The 26,046-nt window shown below is 38.7% G+C and overlaps 3 protein-coding genes and 1 long non-coding RNA gene across 5 annotated transcripts in view; 2 read left to right on the forward strand and 2 right to left on the reverse strand.

Annotated features, from left to right (window-relative positions):
- Window positions 1-4,498, forward strand: LOC125245850 (gastrula zinc finger protein XlCGF8.2DB-like). 2 transcript variants are annotated; one of them, XM_048156647.1, is made up of 3 exons: window positions 1-61; window positions 667-818; window positions 3,328-4,498. In XM_048156647.1, exons 2-3 carry the CDS (start codon window positions 734-736, stop codon window positions 4,287-4,289), a joined length of 1,047 nt encoding a protein of 348 aa, XP_048012604.1. In that variant the 5' UTR covers window positions 1-61; window positions 667-733; the 3' UTR covers window positions 4,290-4,498. The 2 variants fall into 2 exon arrangements, with proteins under 2 accessions (XP_048012604.1, XP_048012603.1); XM_048156646.1 differs by lacking the exon at window positions 1-61 and adding an exon at window positions 112-409.
- Window positions 757-26,046, reverse strand: part of LOC125245957 — a 26,553-nt gene continuing 1,263 nt past the window's right edge. Inside the window, exons 2-3 of the long non-coding RNA XR_007179649.1 lie at window positions 1,534-1,540; window positions 757-813 (exon numbers count right to left, since the gene is read on the reverse strand). This is a non-coding gene — a long non-coding RNA (uncharacterized LOC125245957). The remainder of the gene's footprint in view (window positions 814-1,533; window positions 1,541-26,046) is intronic.
- Window positions 19,360-20,894, reverse strand: LOC125245920 (putative nuclease HARBI1). Its single transcript, XM_048156751.1, has 3 exons — window positions 20,217-20,894; window positions 19,778-20,139; window positions 19,360-19,534 (listed from the first exon to the last, which is right to left on the reverse strand). The coding sequence occupies exons 1-2, from the start codon at window positions 20,575-20,577 to the stop codon at window positions 19,778-19,780; spliced, it is 723 nt and encodes a 240-aa protein (XP_048012708.1). The 5' UTR covers window positions 20,578-20,894; the 3' UTR covers window positions 19,360-19,534.
- Window positions 22,686-26,046, forward strand: part of LOC125245868 (gastrula zinc finger protein XlCGF7.1-like) — a 6,176-nt gene continuing 2,815 nt past the window's right edge. Inside the window, exons 1-2 of the mRNA XM_048156677.1 lie at window positions 22,686-22,748; window positions 23,351-23,560. The gene's annotated coding sequence lies outside the window, so the exon portion shown is untranslated. The remainder of the gene's footprint in view (window positions 22,749-23,350; window positions 23,561-26,046) is intronic.

Below are 26,046 nucleotides of genomic sequence, written 5' to 3' on the forward strand. Positions count from 1 at the left end.
CGATATGACGTCACAAGGGGACGCCGCGCTTCTGCCTCTGTTTTCATTCTGCTGAAGAAAGGTTTGTAATTTTAAGCGTTTTAAAGTATTTAAATCAATGCACGGCGTTCAGATAATTGTACAGTATTAACAAGTGGTGTAAAATGGAATAATTGTTATTGAAAGTATCTTTTTAATGCATTATCTAAAGTAGTAACAGCAAAGATGCGTCTCATCTCGCTCCCTAAACACGAATTCGGTCATTGGCAAGTAGTGATGAGAGAAACGGAGCTTTTGAAACTCCGAGTCAATTGAATCAAATGTTTAGCTAAATGAATCAGTGATTCGAATCGCCGCACGCTGACGAGACCTGATGGTCAAAACATAAACATGACATGACCTGAAACATGAAAGTCTTTAGGATCTATAAGTCAGTAAATATCACCTATAAATACTTAATGCCTAAATATTGAGTGTCTGTATAGGTTGTGTTCTTTTATAAATTTGTAATGCTAGTTATAATTTTTTTATTTTTTTTAAGGAGTGCTAAGTTCATTAAGTATCACTCTGACTGACTCTGCCATACCAGTGCACTAAACTACTGAACTAGGCAGTTGACTGAGGCGAACCAGAGATTTAGTTTGGATTCATTTTTCTTTCTGTTAATTATTCTCTTAATCATGACAGAGAGTCCATACACACAGAAAAACTCCTGGTGAAGCAACTGAGATCCACATGACGCACTATTATAAAGATGGCGTTTATTAAAGAAGAAAGTGAAGACGTGAAGATTGAAGAAACATTTAGTGTGAAACAAGAAGATACTGAGGAACACTCAGGTTGGTTTCATTCTCAAAGCTGAACTCAGTCATTTTATGCTTATAAAAATGTTGAGCTTTACAGAAATTAATATTTTTGAAGAATGTCATATGAGGGTGTAACATTAAACCCAATATCTACTTCTGAAATGAAACAAGTAAAACCATTTATTTCTATCACTTAATTATGCAACAGGAACAAAACATGGATGTTCAAGTAACTAAAATTCATATGGTAAAAACTGTTACTTTACAGGAAAATTAAAAAAACATAATATTAAGTAATAGCAGCAATAGCAGTAAATATTCAACGTCTCAAACCATAAACTAGTCAGTATTTTTTCCTGTCTTATCTCAAAAGCGCTCACTGTTTTAAACCAGTATCTTGTAAAAAACACTTTGATTCCAGGTGGCCTGATTGAAAACACCTGTGGGCTTAGGAAATAAGATATATATATATATATATATATATATATATATATATATATATATAAAGGAAATTAGATAATTATTTGGGTGGCAATGGGAGCCAATGTTTATTATTATTATTATTATTATTATTATTATTATTTATTTATTTTATTTATTTATTTTTTAGAAAAATGCAATTAATGCTTTTTTCCCCTCACCTTTTTGTGCAATGCACATGGAAGGTAACAATATTCAGATCCTTAGCCATCTGGATGAGCGGTATGTTATTTAGTGTTGCTATTGATGGCGGTCATTATCGAGGAACAACAGACCTCGAAAATATGACTGACCAATCAGAATCAAGAATTTTTAGAGAGCTGTGTAATACGAGTATTTGAAGGGGTCATGAACTGCATTGTTTTATTGTATTATAATGTTTCCTGGGGTGCAGTTATAATGATAGTATGCTTTTTGGGCGGGGCTAACATTGCAACGATGAAGTAGGCGTTGATTTCTTCTGCGGAGGTGAGGTTTCACCAGTCTGTCATTGATGGGCACATTCTAGGATCAGTCTTTCGATGGGTCTGGTGTCAATAAAAGCTTTTATTGGACTAACAAGGAACTTTTTAATTCTGAAATTTACAGGATATTCTTATAGTACAATGACCACTTATAAATCAAAAGCTCAAGGAAAGGTTGATTTTTTCCTTTTTTAGTGTCTCTTTACTTTGTACTTTATTCTATTATACTAAAATAATATTGCCTCTTTGTTTCCATTGGGCAGCAATACATTCATTTTTATACAAATATTTCTAAAATCATTTGAAAATAAAACATTTAATCATTTTGGAATTAACTTAAATTTTTTTTTTGCATTTTTTACTGCAAGTCAATCAGTCGAACTGTAAACAAACTGTAATCTATGAATCCTAAATGGATTTTCTTATCCTGTGACACACAAGCACACATTCATCCCTCACTGTAAACCCAAATTAGTTGGATTAACTCAAAAAATTGTTAACAAATAGCATGAGCTAACATTTACTGAACAAATACAACAACTTAAAACATGTAACTTACTTGCTCTCAAACCAAGCCGTGTGCGCACTTATCACCATGATGGTAACTTTCTAAAAACCCACATTAACAGAAACTTTTCTAAATTAGCATAACAAAACATTAATCACTACTAAATCTCCCTTATCCATTAATTTTGCACAAAAAACATTATATAACACTATATATACACAAATTTAGCATTTACTCTCCCTTTTGAGTGCCATGGGCAAAGCATGCTGGGAAATAGAAATCCCAGCCCAGTTTCAGTTAAACTTGTTAGTCTAAATTAAAAGAAATGAGTTCATACAACTCAAAAAAATTAAAATGTATCAGTTCTGTGAACTCAAAAGAAAAAGAAAGTGCTAAATACTCATAACAGTTAAATTTAACTGAACTAATTTGTTAAATTTAAGTTTTTCCTACTCAAAACAATTAAGTATTTTGAATATTAGGGTTTACAGTGCTCACTAGGTGGTGCTATAATAAAGCAATTTAGGTTTTGTATCATAACTGGAACCCTAAGACCTACAAACTGAATCCTTGAGTCAAGCCCTACAAAATGTATATCTTTTAATTTTTAAATTTTTGAGAAAAAAAATAAGTGAATGATACTTTCTGAAGTTGCTCATTCACGAATTGACTCCTCTCCTGAATGCAACAACATCCATGCACAAAAACTGCACCTACAACTGAAAATCGGTTTACACTTTATTTTAGGTGTGCGCGGAGGCTTTGCCCTCTTTTAGGTGGAAATCATTTCCGGTTCATTTCTCCTGTTCAGTTAGTCGAGGTCAGACGAGTGAAAATATGAACACACTGGAAAACTGCTTTATAGTAGAAAATGAAGTTGTAATTCTAATTTAAATGAGACACTGACACTGTGTTTCATGTTTAATTTGGTAAATCCGCTTGATTTTAAACAATCTATTGTATACTAAAGTGCTGAATTGCAGAGCTCGTTCTAACATAGAATGTGGAACTCCAGGAACGTGGTTGGGAACCCCTGTATTAAACCCAGGTTAACTTTTATTTCTGTTTTGTTGTTGTATTTTTGCCTTAGATTTGATGCAGCTGAAAGAAGAGAGTGAAGTACTGGATGAAATGGAAGAGAAAGATCAGTATGAGAATACTGGAAAAAAAACTTTTAGTTGCCCGAAGACCAAAAAGACTTCCTCACGAAAAAAACCTGTGAAAAAGACCGGATCTAGAAGTCGTTACACGTGCCCTCAGTGTGGAAAGTGTTTTGATCAACATGGAAACCTTAAAGTCCACATGAGAGTTCACACTGGAGAGAAGCCTTTCTCCTGCCAACAGTGTGGAAAGAGTTTCAGTCAAAAAGGAGGCCTTAATATCCATTTGAGAATTCACACTGGAGAGAGTCCTTACACATGCAAACAGTGTGGAAAATGTTTCACTCAAATGGGAAGCCTTAAAGTCCACATGAGAATTCACACTGGAGAGAAGTCTTTCAACTGCCAACATTGTGAAAAAAAATTCATTCGAAAAGGAGGCCTTAAAAGCCACATGCGACTTCACACTGGAGAGAAGCCGTATACTTGCACACTGTGTGAAAATAGTTTTACACATAAAAAAAGCCTGGATTCCCACATGACAAGTCACACTGGAGAGAGCTCATACTCCTGCACAGTGTGTGAGAAGAGCTTCTCACGAAAAGAAAGTATTAAGAATCACATGAAAATTCACACTGGAGAAAAGGCATTTGTATGTGGTCAGTGTGGAAAGAGTTTCACACATAAACCCACACTTGACTACCACATGAGAAGTCACACTGGAGAGAAGCCTTTTACCTGCAAATTTTGTGAGAAGAGCTTCTCACAAAAAGGAAATCTTACGGCCCACATGAGAAGTCACACAGGAGAAAAGCCGTTCATATGTGGTCAATGTGGAAAAAGTTTCAGAAGTAAAGTAAACCTTAATTTACACATGAGGGTTCACTCGAGAGAACTGTTAAATGTCATTAGTGTGGAGGGAGTTTCACAAAAGGAAAATGTATCTGTGTGAATTTAAAGACACTATGTAATTTTTCGCCCCTAGAGATAACTTATTCAAAACAAAGGCGTAGCTTTATGACGCCTTGATTTCGTAGAATCATGGGAGGTGTTGTCTTCACGTCTACATCCGGTGAAAAAGAATCCACCATCCTAGTTTTCTGTTGATGAATGTATCCAAACTGTTGCTCACCTGTCTAATAAAACATATAATATATTAAAGCGTCTTTGTTGTTTCAATGGTTTCTACAAAATAAATCAAGGGTAACCCGGGTATGATATCATTGATAGGCGACGGACGGACACAGTCCGTGTCCTGGTTAAAATTGCTGATTTCTCTGGATTTAAACATTCTTGGAAACATTTGGGATAATGGAAGTACACAAGTCAACCAAAATATATAACATTGTGTTAATGAGATGCGACAAACATTTTTTTTGAAGAGTGATATTTCAGTTCTTTTGGAGGAGGTGGCAATAATAATAAAATACAGCTATTCTCAAAGCTGAAAAACAGCATTACAAATGCTGACAAAAATAAAACCTGGGCAGAAATCACACAAAAAATAAATGCTGCTGGCTATGGGTACGAGCGGAGCCCAGAAGAAGTCAGGAACAAGTAGAAGGACTTTGCAAGTGTGACGAAACGGAGGGCTGCGGCACGTAGAAGGGAAGCTAAAAAGACTGGTGGGAGTATAAATTCAGTTCCTACTCTGACTGGTGAATGTTTTGGCCATCCTGGGGCCTGAGGCATTGGAAGGGATCCCTGGAGGCACAGATGCATGTGCGTCAAATAAGCCTTTGCCTTCAAAGGTGAGCTCTCCAACATCAGGCCCCCACCACCCTGGTTCTCCAACATCATGCCCCCACCACCCTGGCCCTCCAACATTTAGGGCCTTCAACATCAGCAATGGGCCCTGGTCCTGAGCTCTTGCTCCCTCCCCCTGACTCACCTCTGTCTGAGGCCTCCTCATGTGTAGAGCAATGTCCTCCAGAAAACCAGCCATTAATCTCCCACCAAAGGAGAAACAGGATGTTGTGGCTGCAGTGAGAAGCTGCTTCAGTCAGAGAGGAGGAAAATATGTGAACTCCAGGGAATCAGGAAAGAATTGAGGGCCCTGAGTGAAGCAACAAGACCGACATCATCAGGAGGTTATGGCTTATAGGAGGGCTAAGCTCCTGCATCAACAGGCCAGCAAGCCCTCTTTTACCTTGTTTTTACCAACTGACAATAAGTGCAAATTGTAATATTTACTTAATATGCATCAATAGCATGTGTACTAAGGACTCTCCTAATAAAACAGTGTGTATCAACATTGTGCTCAACAATGGCAGCTTTACAAAGAATCCTACAACTTGAGCACAGGCGGCGACGCAGACGTTAGTCAGTGTATATAAATGTGTAGATAACAAATTTTACCCCCCTTGACTCTGACTCTGAATTTGATGATGTCATAAGAAAATTCCAAGAACCAAGATTCTTGGATTACATCAGATACTGAAACCACACCTTCAGAGGGCCACAAGAAGAAACTACACCTTAAGTCCAGCAGTGCAGTTGTTAGTTACACTGCGTTATCATGCTATTGGAAGTTTTATGGAGGTGGTGGGTACAGCAAGTCTTCAGCCACCAGAACAGTGACAGCAATAACACCTTTGCTGTTACAGCTGATGAACAACATCCTAATTTTCCCCAAAACTCCTGAAGAAATCTAGCTGGCCAATCAACAGTTCTATAGTGTTGCCAACATCCCCAGAGTGATTGGCATCCTTGATGGCACCCTTATCCCAGCGTCAAGCCCTGTGGTAAATGAGCCCTTGTACATTTGCAGGAATAGCTATCCAGCCATTATTGTTCAAGTGGTGTGTGATCACCAGGAGATGTTCACTAACACTGTGGCAAAATGGCCTGGAAGCACACACAACTCTTTTGTATGGGCCAAATCTGCAATATGCCAGATTGCTGAAGAGGGTGGCTTTGGTGATAGCTGACAATGGATATCTTCTTCACCCATACCTCTTGACACCTGTGCAGCATCCAGCCACCATTGCAGAGGAAAGATTTAATCAGGCCCATGAAAGGACAAGCTCTATAGTGGAGAGGGCTATAGGACTGTGGAAACAAAGTCAAGTCAAAGTCATTAAAATGGATTCAGGTCTTTAGAAAGTGGCAGTCTCAGACACAGTGGATGTCTGAGAAGCAATAGCTGTATCAGATCCAGTGGCAGTTGAGAGGCAGTGACAGTTTCCAATGCAGTGGAAGTTGAGAGGCAGTTTGAGCACTTTTATCATGCTGAATTTCTGACACTGTCAGAAAATGATCGTAGGCTATCTCTGGACGCAATACCGGGAAAACAGCCATCTTTGAAACTCTCTCACTGTACGACATAGGACCACCGATAAAGAGCCACAATCACAGAAATCGATTATTTCACGATGGCAGTCTTTCGTCTGGGACAGCCAAAAATTGTGCAGTGTATCCCGGGGTTAACAGTGATCAGCATAGCTAGATCCAGGGACGTGGGAACTATATTGTGAGAGGGGGGCGGGATTCACGTCTGTGGGCGTTACGCACAGCTCAGTGTGGCCCAGGCACGGCGCCAGGATTCCAGTTTTGGATGGGCCAGACCAATTGTCGGTGGGCCTTAAATTAAAAATGTTAAATTAAAAAAAAAAAAAACGTTATCCAATCACTGCTTAACCTAATAAAAAAATATTGACTAACATAGCCTACTGTTATATTATCTGTGCGTATACATAATATCGATTTTAATAGCTTGATGCTCTTTAAATATTTTGTTGCATTGTTAAAAGTTTCGGTGCATAGGACAGACCTATCTGTGATCGCTCTCCATGGTTCTGACCAAAGAAGAGCGCTTTGGAATCTCCATTACGCATGAAACGCATCATACCTGGGCTGCGTTTCCCGATAACATTGTCTCTTAGCGCGCTACGAAGACTCTTAAGGTATAACTTAACTAAAGGTATACTACCACTACTACCCTTTATCATTGCTAGGCATCTTCAGGGCTATCATCCACTCGCGAGGCATAGGTGCTGAAAGGCAGAGGTGCTGGCGCCCTCCTAGCAACGGCGCTATTTTTGGTAAAACATGATTTTGACGACTTCATTAAGTTTTGTTTTATAGAAAACTCTTTTTAAAAGATATTCGTTTTGTATAAATTGTATCTTAATTTTGATCAATGTTCTATCAATCAATTGCCCGTATTTAACACTCTGAGGTCTGAGGGTATCGCCGGCGATACCACCGCGTTTTTTTTCTTACCAGTGTGAAAGAGACTCAAAATACTCTGTTAATGTTGCACATACAATTAAGAGTTATACACCATTTTAATCTGTCAGACCTGCAAACGCGCTGCCCTTCATCTGCATGCCGCCCTTCATCTGCATGCCATGCGGGCTAGAATTGCAAAACATTATTGGATAATTCTTATAATTGAGATTTCTCTGGGCCAATCGGAATCTTAGCACTTTTCTCTTGGCCAATCGGAATCTTAGCACTTGCGTCAGAATCTTGAAGCACACAGCGCCAACTGAGAGATTGTCATTGAATGGCTACACGCGAGTCTGATGCAAAGAAGCTTATTGACAGTTAAATTCAAGGTAAGTCAAGCTTTTTGGAGCAAAAATAACAGCTATTTGTTTGCTTGATTCAATTAACGTCTGCTACTGCTTTTGCATATTGTATTGTCATCATACCTATGACGTTAGCTAGGCTTATCGTTAGCCGGGTGCTCTGCCCTGAGTTCCAAGATATAACGTTACGGCTACTACTCGAATTCTTAGCTAACGTTACCCTGAATATTAAGTTGTTGTGCGTCCGCATGAGTGCGAAGGTGTCATTCATGATGTAAGTAAGAAGTTAAATGTGACTTTACACAATAGCTGATGTGAGAGTAAGTGTAACATTAAAGGACAACTCCGGGGAATTTTTAAGTTAATTTTGATCGTTACACCTTTGCGAGTACTGTCTATAGAAAAAAACGAGCTGGATTGGTGCTTGCGACACGGAGATATTCCAGTTAATGCCCAGAGCTCCACTCAGCTAAAACGGCAGTTTTGGGGGCATTAACATAACGAGTGTTTTTGTGCCTCTTAACAGACGCAAAATGCAATTAAAATGTCTGTCTAACATGTACAGGGCCCTTACATGACAACGAGATGCGTTTAGCCACTTAGATTGTTAAAATTTACCTCAATAGTAGCGATGTGATGTCCGCTCGCGAACGAATCGTTCTTCTGAACCGGTCGAACCGGCTCACCAAATCGGACTGAATCGTTCTAAACGGTTCGCGTCTGGAGTCAGCGCTGATCCACAATATATTTCAGGATATTAGTTTATTTCTGGTCTGAGGGACTGTCACTCATGTCAGAAAGTGAGTAATTTTAGTAACTTGTGGATCAGCGCTGACTTCAGACGCGAACCGTTTAGAACGATTCAGTCCGATTTGGTGAGCCAGAGTCTGCCAACTTTCAGAGAAGGAGATGATGCTGTCAGCTGGTGGGCAGCTGTCTTTGAAACAGGAAGGTACCCAGGTCTCAGCATGGCAGTAAAGGCAGCGTTGTCTGTGTTCCATGGGCCACTAGTGGAGTCTTCATTCAGTCTTATGTCTGAAATCATTGACTTGAGAAGTGGCAGCATGAACATTTCCACTCTGAGTGCCATCCAAACTGTGAAACACGCTTTGCTGACCCGGAAGCAGACAGCATTGCAGATGTTTAAAAGAGAAGACCTGAAGTATGGGCCAGTGGACCAAAGGATGTGCCACAACATCATGTCAGCCGGAACCAAGGACAAAGCTCTGAGGAAGCAGGCAACCCTAAAGGAGATAGAACGAAGGAGGGAGTTTGACTGCCAGCCATCCTCAAGTGCTGCCGCAGCAAGAAGAGCCAAGGCAGAAGAGGAGGCGCTGGCCAGAAAGCGACATGCAGCCAGGTGCAAGAGAGCTTGTGAAACACTCATCCAAGCTAAGAGACAAAAAAAATAAATGTTTTTCATGTCTGTCAGTCTTTTATTTTTTATTTGTGTCATGCGTCACAACACTACCTTGCGTTTCAATGTTGTAAATAAAATCATTTTAAAAACATTAAATGTGTCATTATCTTTAAGTCGCACTCAGAAATGTGTAATTTGCATATTAAAATCACAAAAAAATCAAGCTTGGGGCACCCCCCACCCCCGCGACACTGTCACCTTTTTTACTCTGAGGAGTTTGCAGGTCTGATCTGTGGAATATCTTCTTTTATTTGTGTACACTCAGAGTAAAAACAAAATGTTGTGCTTTTTGTAAAATAAAGAAAACTAACATGATGCATGATCTCTCGTCTCCCTCTGAAGGAAGTCCAATCTGATAGTTCTCAGAAAATGAACTGTAACTTAGTGAATACTAATCACAAAAAATTAGACTTATGTCTAAAAAAACGTTGAAATGTCAGGTTTTAAATCGAAAGCAAACATTCTGTGTTTATGTAATCTGTATGAAAAGAGAGCCATGTCAGAAATCCGTGATTCAGCTCATTATCCGCTAATGCGGCCACGCCCACGGAGCCAGCGCTATTCAGACGCAAATTCTGAGTCAATACATGCATTCATCGTCTCAATCGTGTATTTATTGTCTTGAAAAGTGTTTTGAATAGCCATAGTTAGCGATCTCTGGCCTCTGTTAGTTCGGTTAGTTCCTAGATTGCCTATTCTTCTTTAGTGCTCAGGCATTTGTGGACTAAAGGTGTACAGAGCGCCCTCCAGCTGCAAGTATGAATTAAAAACACAGTATCCAGCACTCAATGTAATGACAATAAATTCTGAATAAATATTACTCTTCTGTATAGAAAATTGACAAACATATGAGAATCCATCAGTATTTCTCCAAATGTGCATGCTTTTAAGCTAAAAGCCTATATGAAATGCCATAGAGGTAACATAATTGTTCAGACACTTTGCATCACAGAAATACATTATATTTTAAAGAATATAATAGAATACCATTATTTTAAATTGTAATAATATTTCACAGTATTGTTGTTTTTTCTGTATGTTTGATATACACCATCACAGAGGGTTTTTTCACAGCCTACCTGACTGAAAGGCCTCATTAATATGCAAGTCATTTCAGGTAATTATTATGTGATTCTTTTGTCTTCTCAGGTGAGAATCACCCATTATACATGAGGATTCACGCCTCCACGCATACTGTGTTTCTTGACCAAAGATGTTTTAGAAAATTTAAATCTCTCTATTGTTTTATATGAACAAGCAGGCAGCATAATTTTTTACCTCATTTTGAAGCAAAAACTCTAGTCTACAACCTCAAATACCCAGAAGTCTTGTGAACAAAGATGTAATATATATTTTTTGGCTTTATTTCAGTGACTTAAGTTTTTTGTTTTTTCAATAACCACGCATAAACGTTATTCCTTCAAAAACACAAACATGTACATACATGTTCCTCACATATTATTGTAGCCTAGTTTGTGCTGAATACAGTGTAATGACACTTTTTCCATTAATATGTTTATGAACAACTGAAAAAAGAACAAATGTCAGGGCATGTCAGAACTTCTCCAGGGTCCCAAAAATCCTCAGACCCCCTGAGGGTTAATAAATAAGAAGCAAATATATAGCAGACAATGTAATAACCTTAGTGTAATTGACAGAATTACTAAAAAATATTTTGCTACCTAAAAGTTAAAGATTTTTTGTGTCACACATGCATGCATGTCTATTTCCCTCATATTAAATATAAAACGCATGTGGACTGATATGTTTCCAATGTCTGGACTCCTTTATTAATGGAGTATATAAACAGATGGTTCAATATATTGGTGTTAAATGCATTTTCTGAGAATTTATATTTCAAGTTTTTACTGCAAATGTCGAAATGCACGCTCTTTGGTCCATCAGTGCTTGAGTCACTGATCACATTAGAATAAAATATCTCATAATAAAATACAAAATTGGCTGATTTATGAATGTATATGCATAGTTCTCATCAGTCGGAAATACAGATAAACGCTTTGATTTGTTGTATTTTTGATCCTGAAAGAAAACAGAACAACAAAAGAGAGAATCATAGGCCTACATGGAGTCTGTACGTGTTATGCTTCTTACGCGGACTTTTGGGACTCAGTTTTGAACTGGTGTCAAGGCGCAATGAATGAAATGCACAAATGGTAATTAAATAGAACGCCTGAAATGAACGAGGGCGAGCTGTTTTATTTTCACAACATTTTGGAACATGAAAATTCATACCGGTAATATCAAGCCACTAAACGAACATATAGAGCCCTATATTGAAATAGCATTGACAGTTAAAACATTTAAAGCTATGAACATGCTAGTAGACACATACGCTACTCAAAAAGTGCATTAAACCAAAAAAATTAATTCATTTCCAAAGGTGGATCTTCTTTCAGTTGTTCGACTTATACATTTTTTATCAGAGTCGCTATGGCATGAAATATCTGATATTCCGATTGTCAAATACATGCAAGTGGATGTGTATTGTTGTTTAAACACCTTTATAACGATCGCGTTAGTTGAGCTATGCAGTTGTTCATTGTTTTCAGTTGTTCATAAACATATAAATGACAAAAGTGTCATTACACTGTATTCAGCACAAACTAGGCTACAATAATATGTGAGGAACATGTATGTACATGTTTGTATTTTTGAAGGAATAATGTTTATGGTTTATGTTCGTGGTTATTGAAAAAACAAAAAACTTAAGTCACTGAAATAAGGCCAAAAAAAGTATATTAAATCTGTGTTCACAAGACTTCTGGGTATTGGAGGTTGTAGACTAGAGTTTTTGCTTCAGAATTATGTAAAAATTATGCTGCCTACTCCTTCATATAAAACAATATATTGATTTAGTTTTTGTAAGACACTTTTTGTCAAGAAACACAGTATGCGTGGAGACGTGAATCTGCATGAATAATGGGCCATTTACACCTGAGAAGACAAAAGAATCACATAATAATGACCTGAAATGACTTGCATATTAATGAGGCCTTTCAGTCAGGTAGGCTGTGAAAAAAACCCTCCTTAATAATGTCTCAGCTCATCATAAACAGCAATACTGTGAAATATTATTACAATTTAAAATAATGGTATTCTATTATATTCTTTAAAATATAATGTATTTCTGTGATGCAAAGTGTCTGAACAATTATGTTACCTCTATGGCATTTCATATAGGCTTTTAGCTTAAAAGCATGCACATTTGGAGAAATATTGATGGATTCTTATATGTTTATGTCAATTTTCTATACTGAGATGTAATATTTATTGTCATCACTATGAGTGCTGGATACTGTGTTTTCAATTCATACTTGCAGCCGGAGGGCGCTCTGTACACCTTTAGGCCACAAATTCATATAAAGAAGAAAAGGAACTAGGAACTAACGGCATGTCTTCTAGAGATCGCTAACCATGGCTTTAACATCCAAATAAACACTTTTCAAGACAATAAATACACAATTGAGATGATGTATACATGTATTGCCTCTGAATTTGCCTCTGAATAGCGCTGGCTCCGTGGGCATGGCCGCATTAGCGGGTAATGAGCTGAATCTCGGACTTCTGACATGGCTCTCTTTTCATACAGATTACATAAACACAGAATGTTTGTTTTCGATTTGACTTGCAAGATTTAAAACATGACATTTCAACATTTCTTTAGACATAAGTGTCATTTTTTTTGTCATTAGTATTCATAAGTTAGTTCATTTTCTGAGAACTATCAGATTGGACTTCGTTCAGAGGGAGAGGAGAGATCACGCATCATGTTAGTTTTCTTTATTTTACAAAAAGCACAAGATTGTGTTTTTACTCTGAGTGTACACAAATAAAAGAAGACATTCTATAGTTTCAATTGATATATTACTTATGTCTCTATGACAAGAAATGACGGAGTATTTTAAGTCTGTTTTGCTGCAATGTGAAAAAAATCCTGCAAAACGCGCCGGCGCGTTTTTGGACCTCAGGGAGTTAAAGAAAAGACTTCTAGTCCATCTAGGCATCTATTTCACTAATAACCCCTCTGATCTTCCATTGACAGTTGGAGTGTGTGCAGGGCCTTCAGCATGAACCACACAGTGTTGCATCCCATTCAGCAGAATGAATATGCCCTTATCACGATGTGTGCCAGGTTCACTTTATTTTCACATTCCCATAATTTTTGTGGATACCCCTTATTTTTATAATAAGAGTTAATAATAAAGTTATTTCATTGTATTATATTTAAATTTATTGAGTCCCTAAGACAACAGTGTGAAATAACTATGTGGCACTATCACAATTAAAACTGTTCAGTTTAGACACAGTTTAGAAAAAGATCTGAGTTGGTTCTTGTAAAGATTGAACCCAAGTGTGAACACAAAATAACTATTTCTGTTGGCATCAATGTGTGGTCTCTCTTTATGCCTGGTTGTTTTAAGAGAAGAAACATGAGATGTTTTCATATGAGATGAAATGTTTACATATCACTGTTTAAATAATTTCAATATATGACAAAATAATCACAATAGAATTTGGGGGACAAATTGTGCAGATCTAGTGTATATGTACCCTGAAAACATAGCTGCAGAATGAACAGGCTGCAATGTCACGTTTGCAGTACTTGAATATGCCGTGTGTGCATGAGGTGCTAGCACGATTGAACAGCGGAAACATAAAAATTATTGGTCATACAGATATCATTAAGTCAGATTGTAACATGGAGTCAGAAGTCATGGGATCCATGTGCAGCTTTATTGTAGATAATCGAAGTATAACAGACAGAGGTAAAACACCGGCAACAGCAGTAGGCAAGGCAGAATAGTAACAAAGAGACAGGCACAGGGTCGGGGCTGGCAGCAAACAGAACAGGTAATATATCCAGATAAACAGGCAGAAGGTCAATTGGGCAGGCAGCAGAACGTCAAAACAGGATTGACGAACCAAAGTCATACACAAAGAAACAATACACTCAGAACGCTCAGAAATATCAGCCATGGCAAAACAAGACTTCGTAGTGTGTGAGTGTGTATTATAGTCCATGGGATGAAGATCAGGTGAGCGAGTAATCAGCGCCAGGCAGTGGGTGATGGGAAATGAAGTCCAAATAGAATTAGTACTCTGGTGAGGGAGCCCTCAGGTGGCGATTGAAGGGAGGCAGAATTCGTGACACAGATAGGCTATCATTCATCATGTCATCTGTTTCCTTTCCGTGGAGTTGGAGCCTTACAAAAATAAACCAAACTCAGCAGCATATAGCCTACTGCTTGTCACAGTTTTTTTTCCTTTCATTTTGTTAATCTGTCAATTAATTCAAATATATTTAGCGTATTTATTCCTTTTATTTATGGACTATGTTTTATATATATATTTATCCTTTCTGGGCATCTGAAAGTGTTATTTATCTTGCTGGCTATAGTTGCCTCAATGAGCCATCGGATTTCATCAAAAATATTTTAATTTGTGTTCTGAAGATGAGCGAAGGTCTAAAGCCGAGTTCAGACTGCACGATTTTAGCCCCGATTTTGGCTCGCCGACAGGTTTTGAGAAATCGCAGACAAATGCCTGAAATCACAGGCAAATCGGTGCTCATTCACGCGAGTGACAATCACACAAAGCAAAGACGCGATCTGAGAGAATCACAGACGAGTCGCCGACGCCGGTGAGATATTTGGCACGCTAAATATCTGGACCTGTCGGCGATTCAAAATCCTGCTGTGTGAAAAGTGTTCTGACTGAAAACTACATTGGCGATGACCGACAGCCAATGAGAGAGCAAGATACAGAGCAGCGGGGAGTTCGGGGAGGAGTTATAGACCAAAATATCAGCAAGCATGGCTTCGTACATAAACATTACAATTCTATCAAACAGAACCAAAGCACAAATATTTTCACATCTCCCCAAACATTTCCTCCTCCATATTCTTCTTTTCTTTATGTTGTTTTTGCTGCAAATCAACGCACAGGCAATTCGTATTTCAAGCTTCTTGCGGACTACTATTTTTAAAGCAGAACTAAGTAACTTTTTTTACCTTCATAAAAAGTTTTCTAAGTCCTTACGATGGTTAATTGACTTGTAGTGGTGTGTTTGAGGCATGCACTAACCCCATCTGGCACATCTACGCCAGAATACAGCACTTGCAAGTTGAGCTGCATCGACCCGACGCAATCTCGCCTCATGTTCACGTTCACGCGATGACAAAATGCTTTATGGTAATTCAAAAACAATGTATATATTATGGCTTTATAAGACAATTTCGAAGTTACCCATCTCCATCGAAGTGTACTGTATTTACAAATTACCCACCTCCTCTTTCTTGTATTTTCAAAACTACTGCGCTGGTGAGCGTTGTAGTCATTGTAGTCCAGAGCTGCGCTTGGAGTATTTACAACAGTGTGATTCACTGAAGGAAACTGTAGGGGGAGCTTCGCAAATCTTACTGATTTCCGCTTTAATAATAATCCCACCGTTTGTCTCAATCAGCTCCCTAATTCAGTAGTCAGGGCACTGATCAGGGTATCAGCCACATTCACTTTCATACTGATTCACGACCTAGGGAGCTAGGGAGCTGATTGAGACACAGGGCCAGTCTCACGTGAGAACTCCGGTCTTAAGCGCGTGATAGCGCGTTGTTTCTTTGTCATGTCTCACGTGTGTTTGGTTGTGAAATGTAGTTTGCGTGCCAGACAGAGTTGTCGGTGATTCTTCCTATTGTAAAGTCATGCAGTGTAAAACCTTCTGTCGCCGATCCATCGTGCAGTATGAACACAGCAGCGACTGAACTGTGAAAAGAACAGTGACCCGACTACTTTGAAAATCGTGCAGTCTGAACTCGGCTTTACCCTTTAAATCATACTGGCGACCCATGGTCGCAACCCAGGGTTTGAAAACCTGTGATCTAAAACACTACATCATACACATTATGTATAATTAGATATGTGTATTTAAATGTTTAAAACATTGTGCGATGTGATACATGACTGAGTACAAACTATATAAATGAAATGAAGACCCAAATAGTCTCTGTGCATAATTTCTACTAATGTTTCTGTCTATTTAAACATTCCATAATATGATTTTGTCAATGCAACAAAAAAATAGCTCAGCGCCAGCGGTTATGTTTTGTGTAGATCTTACAAAGCTGTTTTGGCTTATGATTTCGGGTTCAGGTCGGGTTCGGGTTAAGTCACAGTTTGTTGTTTTTGGTCAGAAAGGATGTGGGATTCTTATGACAACCTGTTATTGCTTCCTGGAAAAAAAAAAAATCTTTGTGAAAAACCTTGGCTTTTTGGAGAAAGTTGTTCATGCCTTTGTGTCTTCTCATTTGGATCACTGTAACGCTTTGCACTTGGGTGTGAGTCCTTTCTCCCTTTCTCTCCTGCAGCTGGTTCAGAACTCAGCTGCTAGGCTTTTAACTGGTACCAAAAAAGAGACCATATTACTCCTGCATTGATTTCATTACATTGGTTACTGATTCGATATAGAATCCAGTATAATGTGTTGTTATATGTTTTCAAATCTCTCCATGGCTTGGCACCAGAGTATATTTCTGATTTAATTAGTTTACATAAATCTTTGAGATCGCAAATGATCAGCTTTGTCTGACGGTTCCTTGATCATGCTTGAAATGTAAAATGTAAAGTGTTGAAATGTAAAGGCTTGTGTTCCTGGTCAAAAATCTTTAAAAGTCAAACTTAATGTTGTTCATTCCTGAAAAACTTCCACTCCTGTAAATTCTATTCTACTCTGCTATATATAGCATACCTGTTATCATGACCCTGGTGTTGTGCATGTCTTCTCTGGACATTTGTTGTGTTTCATTTCCTAGTGCCATGTTTGTAGTTCATTGTAGGTTTTCATGTCGATTAGTCTCCCCAGGTGTATCTTGTTTACTTGTTACCTTGTTAAGCCTGTTTGCCCCTGTGTGTATGTATAGCTCTTGTGTTTCGCTAGTTGTTGTTTTGTGGTGGATCATGTTCATGTTTTTGGTCAGATGTTTCTGTCTGTTCAGGTGGAGTTTTGTTATTAAAAGTGTGCTTGCAAGTGGATTCTCTTTCTGCCTCATCTCTCAGCGAATGTTACAGAACAACTAGCCACAATGAATCAAGCTACACAGATAATGCGTCTCCAACAGGGAGACCGCCCAATCGAGGAATGTGTAAAGGACTTTATTGATTTGACATACAAAACCACAATAGACAGTATGCCCAATTATATTTTTTTCAGGGTAGACTATCTGAGCCACTCAGTTTGATCATGCCTTTGCATGATCCTAAGTGAACTCTGGAATATTACATTGACATTGCATTACAACTGAGCAGTTCAGCTTTTACGGTTTGTGTCGTCGAGGAGGAACGCATCATTCACGTTGTACCTACCATGAGTCCCAATTGTCATGGCAGCCACACCAGGGTCTTCAGCCAACATGGCTGACATGCCTGAGCCTCTTCACATTGTGGACACCATGCCAGAGCCTCCAGCCGTCATAGATGTCTCGCCAAAAAACATTTTGGAAACAGAGCAGTTTGGGGTCACCGATGGTGAGCTGCAGGACTGATGGCAGATGAAGGAAAACCACTTAAAATCCTCATTATGAGTCCTAATCATAAATACAGTGCATTTTCACAATAACAGTTTAAATTAAAAAAAAAAATATTTGGAAACTCATGTTTTAATTTTGATATACACATTTACATTAATATTACAAGAAAATGTTGATCCAGACACGAAAAGACCTCCAGCAAATCAAAGAAGCCCTTTTTCAAGCCAAAGATGACAACAAAGGGAATCCCCAGTCAAAGACACCAACACAAATGCAAGTAACTTCCAGATCTTAGCTGAATTGGTGCATTGATAAAATGTAATAACATTAGGATTACATTAATGATTGATGGTTCATTCAGGTCAGGTTTTACAAAGTGCATACATTGCTAGAAACTTGGGATTTCATCATTTCATTCTCTTAAAACTCATTCTTTTCTCACTACCTTTCTTTCTGCAACTCGTGTGAATGTGTGTGCATGTGTTTAAGTATTAGATATTAGTTTGTGTTAGAATAATCAATAAAGTCTCATTTATATGGTGCTACAACTACTTACCTCAAGCTCCATTTGAAAAATTGGCATTTCACTAGCCATGACTGTGCCCATTTTCTCCTCTTTCAATCACTTCCTCCTCTTTTTTCAGTGCACATAAAAACTACAACAACCAAACAGCCAATGTGTGATTCATCTTGATCTATTTGTTTAACACCAGTATGCTGATGATGTATTCTTACTTTGCTGCGTTCCAGGGGTCTCATTTATCAACAGTGCGTAGAAAAGGTTCTATATTTTGTGTTACGAATGAAATTTAGAATGTGCCTAAGTACAAGAAAATCCACATTTATCAAACGTGCGCACGCAGTTCTTACGCACATGAGTAAGCAATCATTGTTGATAAATACCACATGTGTGTAAGTACCATGCTCGTTCACGTTCATGGTCATTAGCATTTGGAAACGCCTCCAATTAACCATATATGGTGACAACACTTCCCTTTAAAAATTACGTGATTGTGTTTTTTCCTCACCGCAATAATGGCAAAGAGAGCAAAGAAGAGGAACTTCACAAACACAGAATTAGAGATACTTGTAAACGAAGTTGAATCCAACCAACAGATATTGTTTAGTTCATTCACTGCAGGAGGAATTACAAATAAAAGAAAAAATGCTGCATGGGAGAATGTCACCAATGCAGTTAATTCCGTTGGGTCTGAGGAGAGAACTGTCCCAGAAATAAAAAAAAAATGGTTTGACATTAAAGTATTGGCTAAAAAACGTGTCACAGCACACAGACGAGAAATGTCCGCAACTGGAGGAGGACAGACAACAACGGAACTTTCCCCATTGGACAACCGCATAGCCTGCATCATCAGAGACACAGCTCTGTCCGGGATTACTAAGGATGGTGACACTGATGCTCTTGAGACAGAACAAACCGGGCCATCTAACACCCAAAGTGAAGGTAAAACAAACCAACTGGAATAGGATATTGTATTTGCATACATTTTATTTCAATTTGTAAACTTTTTTTTTTTTTTTTTTTTTTTAATGAAATCATTCATAGATAAACTCAGTTAAATTAATGTGAACATGTTTGTCCTTAATAGCGACACCCGTTGTGCCTGAGGAGCTTGAGGAGCCGGGCCCATCCATTGCCCCTTCCATGCGCCGTGCGCCAAGAGTGCTGAGTGAGGCGGTGCTACAAAATCAAGAGGAAACAACAAAATCCATTAATGACCTAAAGGATCAACTGAGCAACATAACGAATGTATTGATTCAAATCAACGAGTCTCTGAAACAGATTGCCTCTTGCGCAAATACAATTGCTAATAAACGATAAACCGCTGACTAATGTGATTTCAGTTATTTGTTTCCAAGAAGCTGCAAAACACAAAACGAAATCACTGTAATGTTTCTGCACTCGAGCAAAGGCCAGACTTACTTAAAATGTCTGTATGATCCTCTGTCTTGTCTGAATGCCAGCGGCATTAAGAGGTGGCAGGGGCACTGCATCGGGCATAGGGCCGTCTGGTCTTGGGGGTTCCTGCAGGGGGATGCCCTGTCTGATGGCCAAGTTGTGTAGCACACTGCAAGCCATGATGATTTTGCACGCTTTTTCTGGCTGATACTGCAGTGTCCCTCCCATGCTTGACAGACACAGCCATCGTCCTTTCAGCAGGCCTATTGCGTGCTCAACTGTGCTCCTTGAGCGCGCATGGGCACGGTTGTACGCCTGTTCCTGCTCGGTCCTCGGGTTGGTTAGGGGGGTCATTAGCCATGGCTTTAGCGGGTAACCTTGATCACCTAATGATGAAATAGTTTTAAGTAATTGTACATAGCCCCACAATAGCATTTTAAACATGTTGTAGCCTTAAATTCACCAATGAGCCAGCCATCCTCAACAGCGCCTTCTTGGAGACGCACACCCACAGAGCTATTCTGCAGAATGAACGAGTTGTGTGTTCCTCCAGGCCACCGCGCAACGACGTTTAATAACAACAAATTTGCATCACAAATTATTTGCACGTTAACAGAATGAAACCCTTTTCTATTTACATAATTAAATTCGTTGGTTGATGGTGCTTTTATGGCGATGTGGGTGCAGTCTATGGCTCCAATTATGTTTGGGAATCTTGCAATAGCATGAAAGTCCCGTTTTATTGCGGCTTGTTGAGGATTTCGATAAGGGAACTGGATGTAGGTTGGGGCCAAGGAAATAATTGCATCCAACACTGCCGGCATGATCCTACTCACTGATGGCTGGGATATACCACATATGTCTCCAACCTCACGCTGAAATGTGCCAGTAGCTAAAAACCCAAGGGTGGACAGGAGTTGGATGTGCACGGGAATGGCTTTCGTGTGATTTGTTTCTCTCTCCAACACTGGTCCTAAATCACGACACAAATCCAGCAGTACATTTTTGGGAAAGCGGTACCTACTTAGAAGCCACTCTGTGCTCTCGCCAAGCAGATCAGCGCGATCTTGAAAACGCGCTCTCTGCGGAGCGCATTGTTTGCCAAGTCTTCCAATAACGCAAGATAAGCCATTGCACTGAGACAAACATATTTCACAGCTGTCTTTTATAGGGTTTGACACCAATTAAGCATTGTGTTTAAAACTAGACAAATTATAAATTGAGTGTTTTTTAACTAGGAAACACAGGACATATGTGGATTGCTTAATGCTTACTGTGACACTCTTAAATGCTTTTTATGTGTAGTGTCGCTATTCTACCACTAGATTATCTGCGTAAGCATGCTCAGAGGTGTGCTTATATTTACACACATTTCTACGCATAAGTACAACTTGGTGAATCCCACACTTTGCATGAAACTGTTCTTACGCACTCACTACGCACAAATCTGTCCGTACGCACCATTGATAAATGAGGGCCCAGGTGAAGTTGGACATGGGAATATCCCAAATTAAATGTCCAATTTCAGACCTCAGTGAGTTCCAGTCAATCAGATGTCACTTTCACATGTTGACCACATGATGTCGCCACGACACAACAAGAGAGAGAGTGTTTTAGTGTCAATTATGGCAAAAACAGAATAGAAATGACATAAATCGCTTTGAAAACAGCTGACGAATAACATTACTTAAACTTGATGTTTGTTTTTACATTTATTCTCATTGGAAGCAGGAATTGCCGACATCTTGGAAGTGACTCACTGAGGTCAGGGTTGATCGATGTACCCCGAGTTCACATGCAGAATGTCTGACTTTGAGAGGTGTTCCAGACGTTATTTCTAGGGTTGCCACCCGTCCCGTGAAATACGGAATCGTCCCGTATTTACAGCCAAAATGACGCGTCCCGTATCAAATCAATACGGGACGCGATTTGTCCCGTATTTTACATAGGTCCACATTATGCAGCATCCCATGCAAATCACCCCACCTGCATTGTGTGAAGACACGTCCTATTCTGCCCCTGATTGGGTAATACTCGCTGCCATCATGGTTTGATTGGTTTGTTTCAGGTTCACGGGCCGTGAATCACGGCCAATCAGAGTCAGAGGAGGGCGGGCCGCCGGAATGGAATAAATAAATACATAAATATATTTACTTACCAATAATAAAAATGTTGTTAAGTGTTTTACTTAAATAAGAAATGTTTGTAGATATTATATCATTTCCAGTTATTTAGGTGTGGTTTCACTGTTTGGATGGTGTTACTGCAAACAATGACAAATATTTTAGCCAAAATCTTGTTCACAACAAATGACAATTTACAATTTGTTTATGGAAGTTATGGATCTGTTAATTTAATAAGTTAATAAAATATGGTTCACATCTCACAAGTTCCTCCAAAAGCTTATTTTTTGTGGTCTCAGTCACACTTTGTTGGCCTATGTTTATTATTGTCATAGCTGTGTATTCAATATGACCACTTAAGTTGTGATAGTGAGAGACTGATTGCATCTGTTCACACTGATTTCAATAGCAGATATCTTACTATAATGTCCATTGGTATCAATCTTAATATTTTTATGAAAATATGTTTTAAGTTATGATATACCACCACTGGCACGCCATCGGGACTGTGGTCATCGTGGCCCCGAGGAGTGAGGCCCCCACTGCGGCAGGCGTCCCTTATTTTTCTGTATTGAAGGTGGCAACCCTAGTTATTTCCAAGAAGGAAGTGAGGGAAAAATCCACATTCCGAGCTGTCTGGAACGCTGCATAACTTCGTAGCCTACAGTTCAATAGTTGTCATCATTGTACAGTCTATGTCATACCCTTTATAAATGGTTAAATAGTTCAGAAACTATGTCAATTCCTCTGACATCTTACTACATATTCTATGCATTGTGATTTTAGCGTGTGAACAGGGCTTTTATTTTGGTGTGGTGACGTCATATGCCTGCGCCCCGCATGTGCATCTGTTTTGATTCAGCTGAAGAAAGGTGTGTTTTAAAACATTTTAAGTATTTAAATCGATACAAACCATTAAATCAATTGTATAGTTTTTACAAACGAAGCAAAATTAATTATGTATCTGAGAATTTCGCTTTAATGCGTTAGCTAACATTAACTAACGTTATTTTTGTAAGTAAAGCGTATCCACACACGAGTAACAGAAAAGGTGCGTCTCATTTCGCTCCCTATATGAATCAGTTTATTGTAACACGAACTTTTCGAAACTCCGAGTCAAATGAATTAAATGTTTTGCGAAATGATTCAGTGATTCGAATCATATGCCTGACGAGGATTCAAAACGGTGTAAATGCAACGAGAACACAAACATGTAACTTCTAATATTTATTTGTGTAATCTATTAAATATAGCATACAATCATTAAATAGTAAATCATACATATGAATTATCTGTATAGTTTGTGTTCTTTTATTCACCAGTGTTTTTGAGTAATCAGGTCATTAATTCTCACTGACTGAATCCCTTGCCAGTACACTGATTACTGAAATAGAGAGCTGATTGAGACACACCCAGAGATTTAGTTTGAATTTATTTGTATTTTTATTAAACATGATGATATGTCTTAACACAGAAAAACTCCTTGAGAAGCAATTCTTGTGACACTATTATAAAGATGGCATTTAATAAAGTGGAGAGTGAAGACATGAGGATTGAAGAAGCATTCAGAGTGAAACACGAAGACACTGAGACACAAACAAAGATGTCGTTTATTAAAGAGGAGAGTGAAGATATGAAGATTGAAGAAACATTCAGTGTGAAACAAGAACTGAGGAACAAACAGGTTGGTTTCATTCTCTAAGTTGAATTCAGTCATTTTATCCTTATTAAAAATGTCCAGCTCTACAGAAATGAATGATATATTTGAAGAGTGTCAGATAGGTGTCTGAATTAAAGTAGCTTTATTTTACATGGAGCTGGTCACCTCATGTGGACAGACAAGCTGATGCCGATATCTAAGTGAGCTGTGTGGCCAATGGCCTATGGGAATCGTATTATTTCAAACAAAGACATGATAACACTAATTTTACATGACAGTGGGCAACTGAATATAGCGCAGCACAGTTGGAAATCTTATCGGCCGACATTTTAAAAATGCTAAATATGTTGAGATCACGTGACAAATACGAGTGTTGCCTTCAAGTGTGTCTGAGAAGATCCCACTTCAAAGTTAAGCATTCATGATTTTGACACGTCATGTCATTAAATTAGTAAAAGTAATTTTCTGTAACATTTACAGAACTAAAAACTAGAGATGCACTGATACTAAATTTCTCCGCCGATACAGATAGCCAATTATTCGGAATATCTGCCAATAGTTTGATTTTCTTTAGAAAAAAATCTTTCCCAAAATAATGCTGCAAATTATACAGAGAACCTTCTTATTTTATAAATTACTATAATATTAGAGGTTAAAATTGACTACAGAGCTCAAGCTTTTATATTCAACTGCTATTTATCTTCAGATATAACAGTTGCACTCAAATAAATTGAAAATGTTTGTATACACCTCAGTTGCACAAGGCAGTTTTCATAAACACTTGTCTTCAAGGCAGATTTATTCAAACATACATAAATAATTAACAGTAAATAAGCTCCTCTCTATTGTTTAATCATAGTTAACTAAAACTGTGAACATTGGATAACTGTTCTTAGGTTAATGCAATGTTAAGTGACATTGTTCACAAGCTTATTGACATCTTGAGACATGATTCATTTCGGTAAGTTGTACCGGATCTGTCAACTTATCTTTAAGGATTTTTTCAATCACATTCAACCACAGTTACGCTAGCTGTCTCTGCTAGACTGTTTGTTCTGCCTCTGGATATACGATATAGTCCAATCAGCGTCAAGTCACGCTCTGTGGAGTACCGGCTCTAATTTTAGTAAATCGTGGCCATGCTTTAACTATATTAAAGTGAGAAAAATGAATAAGTTTTGAGAACGAACCTTACCCGGGCACATTTGACTTCCAAAGTCTAGTTCATTTGACTTGTGTGATTGCTCCTGGACACTTCAAGAGGTGGATTGTGCATGGGTTGATCGGACTCGGGTACACATGCAGCGTGATCAGAGGAGCACACAATGGCTACTACTTGTCTGTGCGCTACTATCATCATTATGACAATGATCAGGGTCACCAAGTTTGCACAACAAAACCCGCATAATTGCTACTCAAAACTAGCCCAGTCGCGTTTCGGGGGTAAAATATTAATTTTTTTGACGGGGTTCCTCCGGTAAAATTTGCATTCCATGAACTTGGCAGCATTGACAATTTTATTATAACTTGGATAGTACACTTTTCAGTTCATTCAAGTATATTTTAAAGGCAGGAACACACCAAGCCGACGCTGACGAACTAGTGGCGACGAAAGCAGACTGCGGGGTTGGCTCACGTCGGCAACGTCTGGGTCCAAAGTTGACCTGACACACCAAACCAACGCTCGACAGCCAAGTAGCACGTCCGTTCTGCACCTGCGTAAGATGAAATGCCTTTCCGTACCAGCAGGTGGCAGTAGCTGAACAGCCAATCAGAATGATCCGATGGACCGCCGAGCTTCGACGCCGATTCAACATGTCGAATCGGCTGAAAAAAATCCAACGAGGACCAACTTCAGCCGACGGTACGGAACACTCTGAGAAAACTTAGTCAGCCGACCATCAGCTTAGTGTGTTCCTGCCTTAAGTTTTGAATGGGTCTCACCTTATTGATGTACAGGAATTGTATTTGAGTAAATTTACGAGTACCTCCGTAATAAATGTGGAGCATGATTAAGTGAAAATCACTGCACTGTTTAAGTAATCAATCTATTTGGGAGTCTATTAGTGAGAACATGTTTCTTCCTGTTTTCTTCAAAGCAAAAAGTTAAATCAAATAGCATAATCATTGTACAAGGCAACCATGCCTAGTGTGAGTCAGTGAAATAATCTAGCTCTCTAGATGCTCATTTCCCTTTCAAGTGGAATTCAACACTGCTGGTATCTGATCCACACATAAGCAGCAACGTCATTGGACCATTTGACATCCAGAAAGGTAGTTGAAATCATGGTTAAAATAGTCAGTGGACTACAGTGGTTCAACCTTAATGTTAGGAAGTGACGAGAATGCTTTTTGTGCACAGAAAACCTCCCAAAAATAACAACTTTATTCAACAATTTGAACTGTTGTCATACGTAGTGAACTAGTGCAGGCTTCCTTGTTTACATCTGAACGCCAACTCAGTATTGGTCGAAGCTGAACACGTGAGCACCAGGACGCATGCATCCGGC

The sequence above is a fragment of the Megalobrama amblycephala genome, linkage group LG14, assembly GCF_018812025.1.
Source record: "Megalobrama amblycephala isolate DHTTF-2021 linkage group LG14, ASM1881202v1, whole genome shotgun sequence".
Lineage (NCBI taxonomy): Eukaryota > Metazoa > Chordata > Actinopteri > Cypriniformes > Xenocyprididae > Megalobrama > Megalobrama amblycephala.